The following is a 17,175-nucleotide window of genomic DNA, read 5'->3' as shown; positions in this document are numbered from 1 at the left end:
AGGTACGAGCAGTATCAATTTTAAGATGGACAAGACTGATTGTTCCTTGGCTGAGTTGCAGCAAAGTGTGGTGGTGGATGGTGACAACTTGTCCAGATTTGAACCTCGTCAAATAGGTATCCACAGTAAAGGCAGGTCAAATTTCCAAATTGGCAAAATTCCCATCAACATCGCACTTGGCATGGTGGTTTATGAAAAAATTTTGATGTCTCAACATGGCAAGCCTAAACCATGCCAGCTGGGCTCCTGGCGAGGAAAGCTGGTGCACTGCCACGGAGAGAGCCAGTGCAACAGGCCAATGGGTCTCTAGTGCACAGCCTGGCACCGATGGACAGATTGGCCTTTGCCAACATCCCATGTGTAAAGCCTTTGGGAACAAACTGTTAGCCTGAAGTCTTGGCCAGTAAATGCCGCATGTGTAGCATGTGTAACCGAATCATAAAAGGAAATAAAGTCACTATGAGCAGCATCAAATATAAATAAAAATACAAAAACATTTACTAACGTCTTACATTTGAATCTAGATAAAACAAGATATAATAATCAGTAACTTGTGATATTGCAAAATATCTGCAGGTCAATCCTGAAAGCGATGTAACAGTTCGCAGGTCTTTTTCTCAATTATCTCGTACATTTTTTTAATGCGTTTGTCATTCACAGTCCGCACATAGCTCTCAGCATCCAGCACTGCCATTCCATCATGGACATCACCCATTATAAGGAGGGGTCCATCTGTCAGGTTTATGTTTGGACAAGGGCAGTTCCAGTCCATGTTTATCATTGTCACCTCCAAATGCTTGAAGTCAAAAAACTTAAGTCCCATTTTCTCATCCTTTAGCACCTCATCCAGTGTAAACCTGGCAACTCCAGAGTCTTGTTCCTCAACAATCTCCGTCACCCTTCCCACAATAACGTAATCACTTCTGCAGAAGCTGGGAACTATCTTGTGACGAGGTTTGCACACTTTGCACTGTTGGCTCTTTGGAAAAGGGCAGGTTTCCTCACACACCTCCTTGCTCTCAAAATTATTCTTGTTGCCTTCACAGCCACCGTAGACAAAAGCATGGCACTGCTTCATCAGGGAGTTGTAAGCCCACCGAGCCTCCCACATCTTGCAGGGACCCTGCACAGCAGGAAAGGTGCAGATATTGACTGACTCATTGATACAAGCCAATCTGCACTCTTCATACGTTTCAAACTGGTTCCTGCTCCCGTCACAGCCTCCGAACATGAATGTTGAACACCTGCCCTTCTTGTGGTCATAGAACCATCTAACGTGTTGGCGACCACATTCCCTCTTGTCTGGATCTTTAAAGCACTCTCCAGATGGGAAAGGCTGGCTTTTCCTGAGAGTGCTCTCTCCTGAATGTTCTCGTTTGATGACTGATAAAGGGAAGTCCGCTCTCAACAGGCCAGCAGCATTCCTTGCAGTGCATGTGTAGATGCCCGCATCCTCCTGCTGGGTGTTGTAAATAACTAGCTGGCCAATATTGGTCACCACTACATTGGCGTACATTTGGTCAGGTCTCATGATGATATTTTCCCGGAAGTCGCTCTGCTTTTCCCATGTGATGTCTGGCCTGGGACGCCCACTGACATCGCAGTGAAAGCTCACTGTGCCTCCAATATAGACAGACTGGTGGAATGGGTTGGTGTAGAGAGCTGGAGGGATGGAGTCTTCCAAGGAGGTTGTTGATGTTGGGTTCACTGTGGTTTCTAAAGGCTGGGGGCTGGTGTTGGGCCAAGTGATGTGATATCTGCAAGTCACCACGGTCAAGCTGATGCCCCTGATGCACGCCTCCGCATCCATGTAACATTTATTGTAGTAGGTCAAACCATCCGAGGCGCAGGTGAAATTGGGCTCCTTCTCACACCTGTCCTTGCACTTACAGATGGGCTGTCCATCCCAGATATCACATTCCGAACCTTGCTGTGTGCACACGATCCTCTCACACGTCGCCTCTTTGGGAAGGTCCAAGGACACTAAGCTGCCATCTGCAAACCTTGCTGCCACACAGCTCTTCAGACCACACACGTTCGTGCAGCACTTCTCAAAGTTCTGACAATTCTGAAATCAGCAATGGGCACAACAGTTACTTCAACAGGAACAGACTGATTACTGACCACGGACAGATTCCTAATGTTGCTTTTTCATAATACACGTCATAGATCTACTGATCCCCAACAGCAGAACCAAACAAAAGCACCACATGCCTGGTACAGCAGTTTCATCAATTTTGTTAACATTATTTAAATCATATGCAGTGAAGTTTCCTGTGAATTTGTGCCCAGTACCATGTGAATTTGGCGCATAATACTCGGGGTAAGGGAATGAGTTAACTCGAGCGCAAGTTAGTTGCATGTGTAATTACGCTATGCTTGAATTTCCTTGCTCTTTTAAGGACCAGAAAGAATTTTATACGTGGAGGCAGGAGGTAAGACTGAGGTACTAAATGAATACTTTGCATCTGTTTTTACCAAGGAAGAAGGTGCTGCCAAAGTCATACCATAAGAGAAGTTAATCGAGACACTGGGTGGGCTAAGATTTGATAAAGAGGAGGTATTAGAAATATTGGCTGTACTTAAAGTTTTTAAGTCATTGGAACCAGATTAAATGCATCCAAAGATAGTGGAGGAAGCAAGGGTGGAAATTGCGGAGGGTCTGGCCATAACCTTCCAATCCTGCTTATATACAGGGTGCTGCCAGAGAACCAGAGAATTGCAAATATTACACCCTTGTTCAGAAAAAGGTGGAGGAAAAGCCCAGTGAGCCCAGTGGTGAGACAGCTTTTAGAAACAATAATCCGGGACCAAACTAACAGTCAATTGTGGACAATTGTGGATTAACTAGAGAAAGTCAACATGGATTTAGGGCAAATCATGCTTATTTTATCTTATATTATGATGAGTTAACATAGAGGGATGATGTTACTATGGTTGATGCGGTGTACATGGACTACCAAAATGCATTTGATAAAGTGCCACATAACAGGCTTGTCAGCAAAGTTAAAGAATACAAGGGATAGTGGCAGCATGGATACAAAGTTGGCTGAGTGACAGGAAACAGTAGTGAAGAACAGTTGTTTCCTGAACTGGAGGAAGGTGCATAGTGGGATTCCCCAGTGGTCAGTGTTAGGACTACTGCTTTTCCTGAGCTACAGTAATGACCTAGTCTTGCGTGTACAGAGCACAATTTCAAAATTAATGGATGTCACAAAACTTGGAAGTATTATGAACTGTCAGGAGGATAGTGATAAACTTCAAGATGGCATAAACAGGCTGGTGGAATGGGCAGACATGAGGCAGATGAAATTTAATGCAAAGACGTGTGAAGCGATACATTTTGGTAAGAAGAACTTGGAGAGACAATAAAAAATAAAGGGTACAATTCTAAAGGAGGTGCAGGAGCAGGGGAATCTGTGGGTATATATGCACAAAACACTGAAGCTGGCCGGGCAGGTTGAAAAAGCAGCTAATAAAACATATGGGCCTGAATTTTTCAGATGGCGGGATCCCCCTCCCTATTTTCCACCGACTCCGAGTGCCCCACAGCCATTTCACACTCGAATGAGCGTTAAGTGACTGTGGGCAGTACATCTGCCCCTCACTCCAGAGGACGTCTCGTCTCAGGTCTCCAGTCCCTGCAATGACAAAAGCTGCAGTGGACTGAAGAGGAAGTGCACCAACATGCATGGGCCGACGTCCCAGAACAGGAGGATGAGGGAAATTTAAAGGGTCCCAGGGCAGGGAGGGTAGGGGAGGCCTGGGGGGGTGGTGTGTGTGTGTGGGGGGGGGCACAAAGTGGGTGATCGGGGTGTTGGGGGAGAGGCCAGAGAGGGAGGTCCAGCACTCACTGGACTTTAGGGGGCAGGGGAGTGCCTCCAGTTAGGGGGGGGCTTCAGATGGAGGCGCTTCCCACCCCCCCATTCCCGCACAAGATCTAGGCCTGTTCTATTTCAGACTTCCCACACGCCAGGTAAATCCACTTAAGGGTCTCACTCGGGGCAAGGGTGGGCTTCCCGTCCGCGGTCTCGCCCGTCCCAGTGTAAAATCGCTGCGAGGTCAGGGTGGGCGGGAACCTGAGGGAATCCTGTTCCTTCGATTCCACAGCCCCCCTCGCCTAAAAACCTGCCAGCGGAGGAGTGTGAAATTCTGGCCCTGCTATCCTACGCTGTAATAGAGTACAAAAGCCAGGAGGTTATGATGAACTTTTATGAAACACTGGTTCAGCCTTACATGGAGTATTGTGTCCAGTTCTGGGCACCACGCTTTAGAAAGGATGTGAAGGCATTAGAAAGGGTGCAGAAAAGGTTTACGACAGTGGTTCCAGGGATGAAGGACTTCAGTTCCATGAATAGATTGGAGAAGCTGGGTCTGCTCCCCTTAGAAAAGGGAAGATTTAGGAGATTTGTTAGAGGTGACTGCACAGAGTAGATAAGGAGAAGCTACACCCATTGATTGAAGAGTTGAGAGCCAGAGGACACTGATTTAAGGTGAAAGGCAAAAGGAGCAAAGACAACATGAGGAAAAACATTTTACACAGTGAGTGAGGTTAGGATCTGGAATTCATTGTCTGAGAGTGTTGTTCTGAGGTTTAGAAGAATGAGAGGACATATAAAATTCTGACAGGGCTGGACAGACTGGATGCAGGGATGATGTTTCCTCTGGCTGGGGGGAGTCTAGAATAAGGAGTCACAGTCTCAGGATACGGGGTAGGCCATTTAGGACTGAGATGAGGAGAAACTTCTTCACTCCGAGGGTGGTGAACCTATGGAATTCTCTATCACAGAAGGCTGTGGAGGCCAAGTCACTGAATATATTTAAGAAGGAAATAAGTAGATTTCTGGACTCTAAAGGTGTCAATGGGTATGGGGAGAGGGCGGGAATATGGTGTTGAGATAAAGGATCAGCCATGCTCATATTGATTGGTGGAGCAGGCTCAAAGGACTGAATGACCTACTCCTGCTCCTACTTTCTGTGTTTCTGTGTTTCTATGCTCTGAGATTCAGTCATGGCTTTGAAAAGGAAACTGGATAATTATCTGAAGAGAAAAAATTTGCAGGGCTACAGGGAAAAAGGCTGGGGAGTAGCACTGGCTGATTAGCTCTTACAGAGAGCCGCATGAACAATGTGGTCTGAATGGCCTCCTTCTGTGCTTTGGCCATTATCTGATTCTATGAATGTCCGGCAGTTACTCTAGTTCAAAACGAGTGTAAAATTAAGCCCAGGTTTTCATATGGAGCAGGAAGCATGTGAGGCCGAGCCAGTGTTTCACAAAGGTTCACCATAACTTTCTGGCTTTTGTGCGCTATTACTCTATTTGTAAAGCCTAGGATCCTGTATGCTTTATTAGCTGCTTTCTCAACCCTGTCACCTTCGATGATTTTTTTGTGGTGTGTTATTGCTATTTTTGAGTGATTTTGAAATATATATGTATATATATTTAACCTCACTGAGACCTGTACTGTGTAATTTTTATTTTTTGACTGCATTTTTATATCATCAATATAAATCACATTAAAAGTTGATGAGCTATGCCTTAAATGTATAAATAATGGTTAGATGGCTTGAAAATTTAATTTTCATATTTAAGAAGGGATTATATTGTTTGAGTTCTGAACTTTCCTCAATCCTGATTCTGAGACCAGAGCCTCTCTAGTTCGCCTTCTACCATCCTGGTAATCACATGATGCAATGATAATGAAGCTGTTAATTAATCATAGCAATCAGCCTCTATCAATTAGTCTGCAACAAAGCCAGACATAAGACAACAAAACTCCCAGTGCTTGTCAGATTTGGCAACCATTGGTCCAAAGTCACCTGTTCTTCCCAACCATGCTACATTTACCACATGACATTGTCTCAAATTAACTCATATGTCATATCCCAAAATGCTATTCCTTGAAAGAAATCTAGCTACTTTGCATTTGAATGATCAATACAGGTATTATAGAGTTAAGTGAGCGGGCAAAAATTTGGCAGATGGAGTATAATGTAGGAAGATTGCATTGTTATCAGCTCATCGAAGGTGGACTTGACTGATTCCTGGGATGAGGGATTATTTTAGGAGGAAATGTTGAGCAGGTTGGGCTTATATCCATTAGAATTGTCATGGCGATGTGACATGTGCATGCGTAATATTAATCTTTAGTTTCATCAGCTGGTCAGATACATATTGAACGTCTTTATAACGGCTTTTGTCAAGCGAAGATGCTGACTTCAAAATGGCTGCAGAAGTCATCCGACCTACAAGTTGGCCAAGTCTGGAAACTTCTGAACATGGATTTGCCAGGAGACACAGCTATAGACAGTTCCCCTGATGGACTTCACACCTGCTACTGTCTAAACTCTCTGCAAAATTTAAGGGCAATGGGCCACTAGACTTTCCAACTACAGAACCCACCTGGAAAAATGAAGGGCTAACAAAACTCATTAGGCAAGAAAGGTGCTAAGGACCCCTATTGGTTTTGATGGCAATGATAGCCGTGACAATGGGAAATCAAAGCTCTTTTGTTAACATCGATCACCTTCCCTTGTGCGCCAATAACAGCTGTCACATGACCAAAACCCCTTGTGAAAAGCTATGATTAAGCTTGTCTGTTGGCTTTTGAAGCAGTAACAGAAGAAGAAGTCTGCAAATGGACCAGTAACATCATCTCTCTCCTTGCTGTTCTCAAGTTCAGAGCCCTATCTCTGTTACATTTTAGAATGCATCATAGAGATAGAGAATTTCAATTGAAAGGAACTCTGCCTGCTTATATCGTACTGGGGTCAGCAGACAGAGAAGTTCTGAAACAGCATTTCCGGGGAAAAAACCAGGACCACCATTTGAAGATTTGCCTCAGCCACAAACAACAGCAAAGGACTCAATCAGTGAACTCTCTATTTTTTAGCCGTTTATTACTGAATCTTAATTTGGCCAAAGGTTAACCTCCTCTACTGTATAACTTATCATTTTGCATGGTTGTGTGTGTGTGTGTGTGTGTGTGTGTGAGGTGTGTGGGGGGGGGGGGGGGGGGGGGGGAGTGTGCGTGTGTTGTGACAGTCGGGATGTGTTGTTTACTTTTTAATTCTTTTTTATTTCTTTACCTGGGTGGGTTTTTATCATAAATAAAAACTAACCCCTTCATGCTTAAACTCAAGAAAGCCTGTCAGACTGATTTCTTTACAATCAGCGCATAAATGGTTAAGTACAGACACTGAATTAATACCTTCATCCTTATAAATGTCAAAAAGCCCTGTAATGACCAATGGAGGATGGGGAAAGAAAGGCCAAGTCCTGACATGTGCCCTTATCTGGTCGTAATAGTGTTTAGAAGAAGGAGAAATGTTCAGCCAAGCTTCCTGTCAGGACTCGACTTGTGTTAGAAAGTGAGGGCACTAAGAGAGTTGCTATTCTCCCATGTTTGTATCCCTGGTGATGGGAACGCAACCCCGCCCCCAACACTTCCCCTCCCCCCACCTCTCTCGATACCTCCACATTGCTCAATTTTCAAACTGGTTATCCAACATCCAGTAATGGATGAGAAGAAATTTCTTCCAATTAAATATTGGGAAGACTGAAGCTATTGTTTTCAGTCTCCACTCCCAACATCTATTTCTTAGCCAACAAAAACAAAAATTGCTGGAAAAACCCAACAGGTCTGACAGCATCTGTGGAGAGAAAGACAGAGTTAACGTTTCGAGTCCAGATGCTGTCAGACCTGCTGCGCTTTTCCAGCAATTTTTGTTTTTGTTTCAGATTTCCAGCATCCGCAGTATTTTGCTTTTACCTATTTCTTAGCTACTGATTTCACCCCTTGCCCTGGCAACAGGCTGAGTTTAAACCAGTTCTGTTCACAACCTCAGTGTCACACGTAACCTTGGGATGAGCTTCCGACCCCATATTCGCATCGACACCACGACTGTCTTTCCCGCCTCTGTACCATTGCCTGACTTTGTCCCTGTCTCCGTTGATCTGTCTTCCTGAACCATCGACTTGACAATTCCAACACACTCCTGGCTGCTCTCCCACATTCTACACTCTGTAAACACGAGGTGATTCCAAATCTCTGCTGCCTCTGTCTTAACTCACAGCAAGACCACATCACCCCATGTGCTCACAGACCCACATTGGCTCCCGGTCAGGCAACACGTTGATTTTAAAACACTCAGCCTTGTTTTCAAATTCCTTCAGGGCCTCACCCACACTGCCCTCCCCTCCCCTCCCAATAATCTGGTTCAGCTCCTCAACCCTCTGAGGTCTCTGCGTTTCTTGCTCTCTTGTGGATCCCTGGTGTTAATCACTGTTGGTGGCCCTGCCCCAAGCTTTGGATTACCCTGGTACACACCTCTCTCTCTCTCTCTCCTCCTACCTCACTTTCCTCATTAAGACACTCCTTAAAAGCTACCTCTTTGACCAGGTTGTCGGTCATCTGACCGGACATCGCCTTGTGTGGCCGGGCGTCGCGCGTCCTGTTTTGGTACAAGTTCCTGTGAAGCGCCGTGGGACGTGGTGCGAAAGGCGCTATTAAGTTGTTGTTGCAAGATTGGACGCAAAAAAACGAGGGGAGCGAACTCCTCATCAGTCGGGAGGATTTCATTGCCTGTGACTGCAAGGGCATTGGGTCAATTATCACATAGGATAACTCTGGAATATGAAAGGAGCTTTAAACTCTGCAGATGTCTGTCCGGCTGGGCTTTTCTCTACCCGCTACCACTTTGCAGGGGAATAACATTCGCCATCATCATCATCATAATAATTAATAATAAGGTTCATTCCCCAATTCGCAACGCGATTGCAATTGGAAGTTCGATGGGGAGGAAAACTCACGCCAGGATTCACCAAAACAAAAGGGTCGCGCGCGTTTGGCGGGACCCAAGGGTGTTGCGAGTTGCTGAAAAGTAACTTTGTAACCACCACCCCCCCCCAGTCACCTAAAAAAAATAGGTTGCATCTTGTCACAGCTTCTGTCAGATCAGTTACATTAAACCACCGTTTCGAGATAAGGGTGTGAGGGGGGAATTTAACAAAGGAGGACACATGTGCTCAGTGACTGAGGCTGAAACTGACGCCCTTGTCAGTTTCACGAACTCATAACCCAGGCGGCCAGAAGGGCGGTTTCCACCCCACCCCACCCCTAACAGAATGTGGCTTTGCAGAAGAAGGACAACATTTGGAGTGATTCTTAAGCAGACAATGAACAATTTTTCTTTAAACTCAAGAGCACCCACCCACAACACCCCTCACCCCCCACCACCCACCCACCCACCGCCTTGTGATCACTAATCGCCACTTTTGACGACAGCAAATACAATTTCAGGACAGATCTCATCTCTTTATGTTTCTCATTTCTACCTCATCGACGTTGCATTCCCTCTCGCAGGTGCTCTGTGCATCCACCCACAGGTTGGGATTGAGCTGGTTTGGACAGGCGCCGGGGTAAGAGGGCTTTCCACGGGGCACACTGGCCCCTTCAGTCAGTGTTAGCAGCCCCAGCAAGATCACCAGTGTCCCGGGCTGCATTCGGACTGCCCTAGCGGGGTTCCTCTCAAACATGAGTCCACTCCTGCAGCACTGTGTGGAATAAACGCATCCATGCAAAAACGCCAGCATGGTTTTGTTTTCTCCCTCTCTCTCTCTCTCTCTGTCTCTCGCGGATTTCTTTTAAATCTAGTTAAAAAGAAAAAAAAATTCTACACACCCCTCCCCCCCCCACCACCAAACCACCCCCCACCTCTCTCCCCGGCCCCCCTCAAAAACTTAATAAAATTAAAGTTTAAAAAAAATATTTTTTTAAGCATTTAAAGCCAACGATGGGACAGTTTTAGAAAGGTCCATTCATTGGGTGATGGGGCCATAGACAGTCTGTAATCTGAGCAGGCTTCATTCACATGGTGAAAGTGGGAGGAGGCTGCTTCGACATCAAAAACCTCCCTTGACCCAGACCACAGCCCCGTCTGGTCAAGGCAACTGGGCAAACATGATTGGGGAACCCGAGGCTTTTAGCCAAACAAACAATAGCTGGGATAGCGGGGCGGTGGGAGAGTTCAGTGCACAATAACAACCAGTCTGGAACTTAAATGTAAACGTGTGGCTATTTTAGATCGGTAGCAACACTCGAAGAATGCGACCCTCGACAGGAGTGAGGAGGGTAACCTCATAGAGGCCTTTGAAGGTATTAGGTTCAGGAAATGATTTTCCTCAGACACAACATTGTCTGAAGTTCAAAAAGAATGTTTTTTTTTCTCCCTCTAAGAGAGTGACAGAAACGTGCAAGTGATTAGCAGCCACCCCGAACCATGACAACTTCTTATAAACATAGGGCTGGATGCATTCCTGTGAATACATGGGGATTAGGGACTGTTGGTTCCAGGCCCGCAGTAAGGAACCTTGAGGGGAGACGTTGGGAAAGTTTAATGAGGCCTCCTGCCCAAATATTACAATTATCTTACCTTTGACCAAATTCTTCAGGGACTAGTCAAATTTAATGAATATTATGCTTTTAGGCACTAATTGTGAAGTTATGGCTGAATTATTGACATGAAATATGCCCCTTTAGTTGGTCAGTTCTGCATTTAGGACAATTTGAACATCCATCAGCCTGTTTATTGCAGTCGGTGATGACCTCCCCTGCCTTCATTTTCAATGGAACCGTTTTCTTTGCTTGTGAACCTGTTGCCTTTTTGATGCCCTCGTACATGTCCCTGACATCCCTTGTGTCCAAAGATATCTGGCCATTTTGGCAAAGTTGTAACTGGTAATCATTGGCCCACTGCCCAGAAGTTGAACTTTATTTCAAGCGGATTTTAGTGCATTCAGAGTTTTCTCACTCAGATCTCTCTTGTCATTAATGAGCGGACTGCTTGGCTTCAATGACAGATTCCATTACAGTGATGTTAGCCTCGAATCAGTTAGCAATTTTCCACTTGTTTTCCATATGTTGAGAGTGTGGTATTGTAGACGGTGTCTCGGAGTATGTTCCATTTCACTTCAGGAAGCTGCGTGGGAATGCCGGAGAGCGCCTGGCCAATCGAGTTGTGAAACTGTTGGTTTTTATCTGGGTAGGCAGTGTGGCTGACATTGATACGAGGGCGGCATTTCTGTTTTGAATGAAAAGCTCACACTAGTGCACACCAGGGAGTGGCCTGTATCACAGACAGCACAGTGGTAGCTGTGTGTGTTGGGAATGCTGTTCACAGCATCACATCTGGTGATGATCAGGTCCAGCTGGTGCCAATGCCTTGATCTCGCCCAGCAAGGTTTGTTCTGAAAGAAGGTGGTAGCTACACAAAGCTTGTGGTAGATGCAAAGCTCAAGTGGTCTTTGTCCATTCTCATTTATCTTTCTCGGGCCATGATGTCTGAGGCAGGAATTCATGCCTCATGATCCACACCTTTTCTTGCATTGAAATCCCCCAGCACATAAAATGTCCTGACTTAGGGATTCTGCTGATAGCAGTGTCAAAGCTCTTCCTAAAGCTGATATTTCACCTCTGTAGTGGAGCACAGCATTTGAGCGTGGATGCTCATAAAGTTAATGTGGCCCTCTTTGAGTTGAGAGGTGAATGGACATTCTGAACCATTTGAGTTGGGGGTGAGGGTGATTGGGGGGGAGGGGGGGAGGTGTTCTATCATTGAATAGCGAGCTACTGCAGAGTTTCCTCTCCCCCTGCCAGATAAAAGTGTAATGTTTTTCTTTCAGTCATTCGCTCTTGGCGAACTTGATCTCTTGTTTGTCGATGCTTAGCCTATCGCGTTCCATGTCGATCACAGCTGGCTTGTGCACATTATTGACCAGCTGGAAGTTATCTGTCAGTCCCATGTACACGGTCGCAAGGTCCTGATGTTCCAGCTTGCCAACTGAAGAATTGGCTTCCTTCTTTTTGTTTGTTTGCCTGGTGCGATGGATTCCATCCACTTGTTGAGCAAAGACTCTGAACTCAAAGCATCCGTTGAAGCAGACGGACTGTGGTGGGGTCCCCACCTTACTAATTTGGGGATGCCTGACTTGAGGTGGGTGGTGGCTGACCAGTGGGGCATGACAGTCCCTCCCACCGTTGGAGACAGCTTGTACCATGCGTTCATTATGCCAGTCGAGTTGGGCTTATCACTCGCAACACATCTCCCGTGTTGTGTTAATGCTCTGCAGCAAAACTGGGGTGTCCTCTCCAGACACAAGCCTGGGCAATGTTTATGAAGACCCTGGACTGCCCAAATATCAGGGTCTTCTCTCAGACCTCCCTGGTTAAGTCCAAAGGAATGCAAAAGACTACGTTTGGCATTGGCTTGGTTGCAGGAGTTGCTGGAAAGATGATATATTTAGACATCAGTCTGCCTTTGGGCTCCACTCCAGATTTTTTGTCAGGGTTTACTCCCTTAGCCTTCAATGTTCCTGAGGTATCCACAAGGCAGTGGAGCTGTTCGCCCTGAGCTGGGAGTTTGGTTCACGAGTGCCAGGGCTTGCCCGCATGGTGCTGGGCCTGCACACTGCATGCCTGGGGCCCAAACTCCTCCGAGTTCCTGGGGCAGCGAGGGACCCAGTTCCCCTGTGTCACCATGAGGAGGCGCAGCTGAGGACTTGCCCTGATGATGAGGCTGTGCACTGACAGGGAGCGACCTACTCATTTGGCTCTCTTTTTCACATTGCTGCTAGTCATCGGTGTGGGCTGAAAATGAGAAACAAACCAGCACAAAATAGCAGAGAACATGCTAACTCTCTTTACCCACACACTAGATACATCACATCGACTTATTGGATAGATGGTGCGCATGGTACAATTCAACGAACAGCTGGGGGGTGGGGTTGATGGTGTGTGGTGGGGGGTGGGTGGGGGGGGTGCCCTGTCAACCATCCTTCTCTCAAGCTCCCACCATCATCAAAGCTGATGATTAATCAATCATCTCATAGCTGTTTGGGGAACATTGCTGTGCAAAAACTGGTAGCCTTGCTGAACAAGTGATTGTAATGCAAGAAAAGAGCAATTCATTGTATGTGAGGCGATTTGGAATATTTCCAAGAGATTTGATAAGGTACGGCGTAAATTCAAATTCTTTCCTCCTTGAATGAATGCTGTGAAACACGGATGTATCAAAGCGTAGTTTGCAGCATTGATCAGTTGTAGCAATCAGGTCAAAGTATTTCACATCTGGTTGACTCGAAGCTGTGTTGTGAGCAGAGCTGCTGATTGTGACAGACTGCGATGCCTGAGTTAAACTCCTGGACCATATTAATTTCTTATCTCTAGTGGGCCAGACCCCCCGCACAAGGATGGCTCTCCAAAGCTGTCAGGTGTGAAAGATTTTAAATAGATTATTCTGCCTGATAGATGTTGAAGCGTAGCCTGAAACCCCTCTCTTGACACATTCAAAAAGAAATCAAAGTTCAGGTGGATTTCGCTCTTTAACCCGTTCATACCCGCTTTTTTATTCATGACTGATTCTTTATGGGCTGCCTTCGGTTCTGCATTCATCGACTAAAACTTTCTTCACATAAAAATGAAAATTCTAAAATATTAATGTTTTAACAAATTACTTATTTTAAATGCCTTCCCTAAATAAACCCATAAGGAAACTTCTTCTTGTCCTCTGTCAAACAAAAAACAGTCTGCCCTTTTTCAGAGAGGCATAACTAATAAGGAACTAAAACCTAAAACAAAAGAAACTCATTAAGTTAAATAATATTATTCCTAGTGTTAGTATACACTCCATTTACTGAGGTGCCCTTAACAACAACATTCATTTATATAGCATCTTTGACATAGTGAAACATCCCAATAAGTTTCACAGGAGCTCTATCAACTGAGCTACATAAGGAGATATTAGGGCAGATGGTCAAATGCTTGGTCAAAAAAGTAGGCTTTAAGAAGGGGTCTTTCAGGAGGACAGAGGGGCAAAGAGGTGGAAAATTTTACAGAAAAAATTCCAGAGCTTAGGATTTCGATAGCTGAAATGGTTCAGCAATTAATATTGTGAATGTGCAAGGGGCCAGAACTTGAGGAGCACAGAGATCCCAAAGGGTAGTGGATTGGAAGGAGGTTACGGTGATAGGGGGAGGATTTGAGGATGAGGACTTTAAAATCAAGGTGTTGTTGAACCATGAGCCAATGTAGGCCATTGAACATAAGATGCTGAGTGAGGGGACTTGCTACCAGCATAAAACAGGGTTATTTGAAATTTACTTGAAAATGGCTCTGAAAGTAACTCTATTCATGTTGGTGTAAACAGAAAATGCCGGAAATACTCAATAGGTCAGCCAGTATCTATGGAGAGGGAAGCAGAGTTAACATTCAGGTCGGTGACCTTTCATCAGAACTGGGAAAAGTTAAGAGTTATAACAAACTTTAAGCACCTCCAGGGTCAGGGTAAGTGGGGTGGGGGGTGGGTGGTGTTGGTGTGGGCAAAGAATGAAAGGAAGGGTCTATGACAGGGTGGAAGACAGGAGAGATTAAATGACAAAAGGAATGATGATCAAGGCAAAAGTGGAGTGATAATGAGACAAGTAAAAAAAAAAGAAGATGGCTTATAGAGGGGGTGTAAATGGCAATAGCAGACCAGTTACCAGCACCTGCTGTCTGAAAAAATGGGAGCAGTGGTTCTTTGTGTCCTGTTTTATTGGGACATAATGAGCAATGATTCAATGGGGATTGGATCCTTGATAAGTAACATACAATTTCCTTTAGGAGACACTGACAGTTGGTAGATGACATTGATACCTGCAAGCTTCTCCGGCGGGTCACAGGATAAACACATTACCCAGCTTGGTTCAAAGTTGTACAACGCGAAGGCCCAGCTTCTATTCTCAGTCAGAGAGAAAAACCCTAAGAATACAAGACTAGATGTTACAAAGGTAACAAAAAGACAAAACAGAAGGCTCTCAATCTGAATTCACGTAGCATTCCTAACAAAGTAAATGAATTGATGGCCCACATTGAAGTAAATAAATATGATCTGATAGCAATTATGGAGACATGGCCGCAGGACAACAAAAACTGGGTCCTTAATATTGAAGGGTACGTGACATTCAAGAGGAATAGGAAGCTAGCAAGGGTGAAGGGTTAGCACTGTTAATCAAAGAGGGCATTGGTGCAATAGTTAGAGACAATCTTGGTTCAGGAGTTCAGGATGTAGGGTTGGTTTGGGTGGAGAAGAGGAATAGTAGGGGAAATAAGTCATTAGTGGGAGTGGTCTATAGGCCCCCTAACAGTAGCCACAGTGTAGGACAAAATAGTCAAGAGAAAATATTGTGTGCTTGTGATAAAGGGCCGGCAATAATCATGGGTGATTTTAATCTACACATAACTAAAAAAATCAGGTTGACAGTAGTAGCCTGGATGAAAAGTTCTTAGAATGCTTTTGAGATAGTTTCTTAGAGCAGCATGTTCAGGTTCTATTAGACTTAGTGTTGTGTAACATGACAGGATTAACTAATGACCTCAGAGTAAAGGCACCCCTAGGTAGTAGCAACCACAATATGATTTGAATTTTACAGCCAGTTTGAAAGGGAGAAGAGCGGGTCTAAGACTAGTATCTTAAACTTAAATAAGGGCAACTATGTGGGGATGGAAGCTGAGCTGGCTGAAGTGAACTGGGAAACAAGGCTAGGGGATAGATCGATAGAGAAGCAGCAACAGACATTTAAGGGGATGTTTCAGAATATTCAGAATAAGTACATTCCTACACTAAAGATAAATTCTAAGGGGAGGACCCACCATCCGTGGTTAACCAAAGATGTTAAGGAAAGCATCAAACTTAAGGAAAAAGCATACAACTCCGCAAAGATGAGTGGCAGGGCAGATGATAGGGCAGAACATAAAGAATGGCAGAGAATGACTAAAAGGTTAATCAGGAGAAAGAAATAAGAGTATGAGAGGAAGCTAGCTAGAAATGTAAAAATGGATAGCAAGAATTTCTACTGGAGTTAAAAAGGAAAAAAGTAAAGTAATGTTGGTCCTCTAGAGAGTGACAGTGGGGAGTTAATAGTAGATAATAAGGAAATGCCGGAAGAAATGAACAAATATTTTGCTTCTGTGTTCACTATAGAGGATACAAAAAACATTCCAGTAATAGCTGCAAATCAGGAGGTGAACGGGAGAAAGGAACTTGGTAAAATTGAAATCACTAGGGAAACGATACTGAGCAAATTAATGGAGCTGTGGGCTGACAAGTCTCCAGGTCCCAATGAACTACATCCTAGGGTTTTGAAAGAGGTGGCTAATGAGGTAGTCGATGCGCTGGTGTTAATTTTCCAAATTCGCTAGATTCTGGAAAGGTTCCGTCAGATTGGAAATGAACAAATATAACCCCTCTATTCAAGAAGGGAGGGAGGGAGAAAACAGGAAACTATAGGCCATTTAGCTTGATGTCTGTTGTGAAGAAGTTACTGGAATCAATCATGAAGGAGGTTATAGCTGGGCACTTAGAAGAGCTCAAGGCAATAGGGAAGAGTCAGCATGGTTTTGCAAAAGGAAAATCATGTTTAACCGTTTTATTGGAGTTTTTTGAAGGAGTAACATACGCAGTGGATAAAGGGGAAACTGTAGACTTACTGCACTTAGATTTCCAGAAGGCATTTGATAAGGTGCCACATCAAAGATTATTACGGAAAATAAAAATGCATGGTGTAGGGGGTAACATATTAGCATGGATAGAAAATGGGCTGCCTGGCAGAAAGCAGAGAGTATGCATAAATGGGTCTTTTTCTGATTGGCAGGATGTGACGAGTGGAGTCCCACAGGGGTCTGTACTGGGGCCTCAACTTTATATGATTTACATCAATGACTTAGATGAGGGGAGTGAAGACATGGGGCAGAATTTTCTGCCTGTCGGGCGGGCGGGCCCGACCCAATCTCCGGCGGGCAGGGAGCCGATCCCTGCCGGAGAAGCGGGCCGCACCGCCATTTTACGTGGGCGGGCCAATTAAGGCTATGCGTTTCCTGTGTAGACGAGGGGGATTCCCTAAAAGCGAGAGTGCAGCCTCAGGGAGATCGCTTCCACTTGAAAAATATTAAAAATAGAAAAAAAAATTCCCTAACATGTCCCCCTCACGTTCATAAATTACAAAATAACTTTACTAAAATTTTTTAAATCCTGCATGAAATCTCATCCCGCCGCTGGATGAGGTTTCATGTTTTCTCTATTTGCCGCCGGGGCTCCTGGCCTGCCCGCAACCTTAAGGTTGGACGAGCAGGTCCTTTA

At 44.9% G+C, this 17,175-nt stretch overlaps 1 protein-coding gene across 1 annotated transcript; it reads right to left on the bottom strand.

Moving 5' to 3' along the window:
* Window positions 1–496: 496 nt before the first annotated feature.
* LOC144689257 (WAP, Kazal, immunoglobulin, Kunitz and NTR domain-containing protein 2-like) lies at window positions 497–9,595 on the bottom strand. Its single transcript, XM_078556351.1, has 2 exons — window positions 9,338–9,595; window positions 497–2,068 (listed from the first exon to the last, which is right to left on the bottom strand). The coding sequence occupies exons 1-2, from the start codon at window positions 9,593–9,595 to the stop codon at window positions 578–580; spliced, it is 1,749 nt and encodes a 582-aa protein (XP_078412477.1). The 3' UTR covers window positions 497–577.
* Between the last annotated feature and the right edge of the window lie 7,580 nt (window positions 9,596–17,175).

This window comes from Cetorhinus maximus, chromosome 13, assembly GCF_964194155.1.
Source record: "Cetorhinus maximus chromosome 13, sCetMax3.hap1.1, whole genome shotgun sequence".
NCBI classification, from domain to species: domain Eukaryota; kingdom Metazoa; phylum Chordata; class Chondrichthyes; order Lamniformes; family Cetorhinidae; genus Cetorhinus; species Cetorhinus maximus.
Note: the sequence above shows the minus strand (reverse complement) of the source record. Positions and strands in the feature narration are given on the sequence as shown.

Bases quoted from the DNA above. Each gene is read 5' to 3' on its own strand.
- LOC144689257 (XM_078556351.1), bottom strand. From the start codon at position 9,595: ATGCTGGCGTTTTTGCATGGATGCGTTTATTCCACACAGTGCTGCAGG. The intron at 2,069-9,337 runs GTAGAAATGAGA...TGCTGATTTCAG, and splicing joins GGGAATGCAACGTCGATGAG to AATTGTCAGAACTTTGAGAA.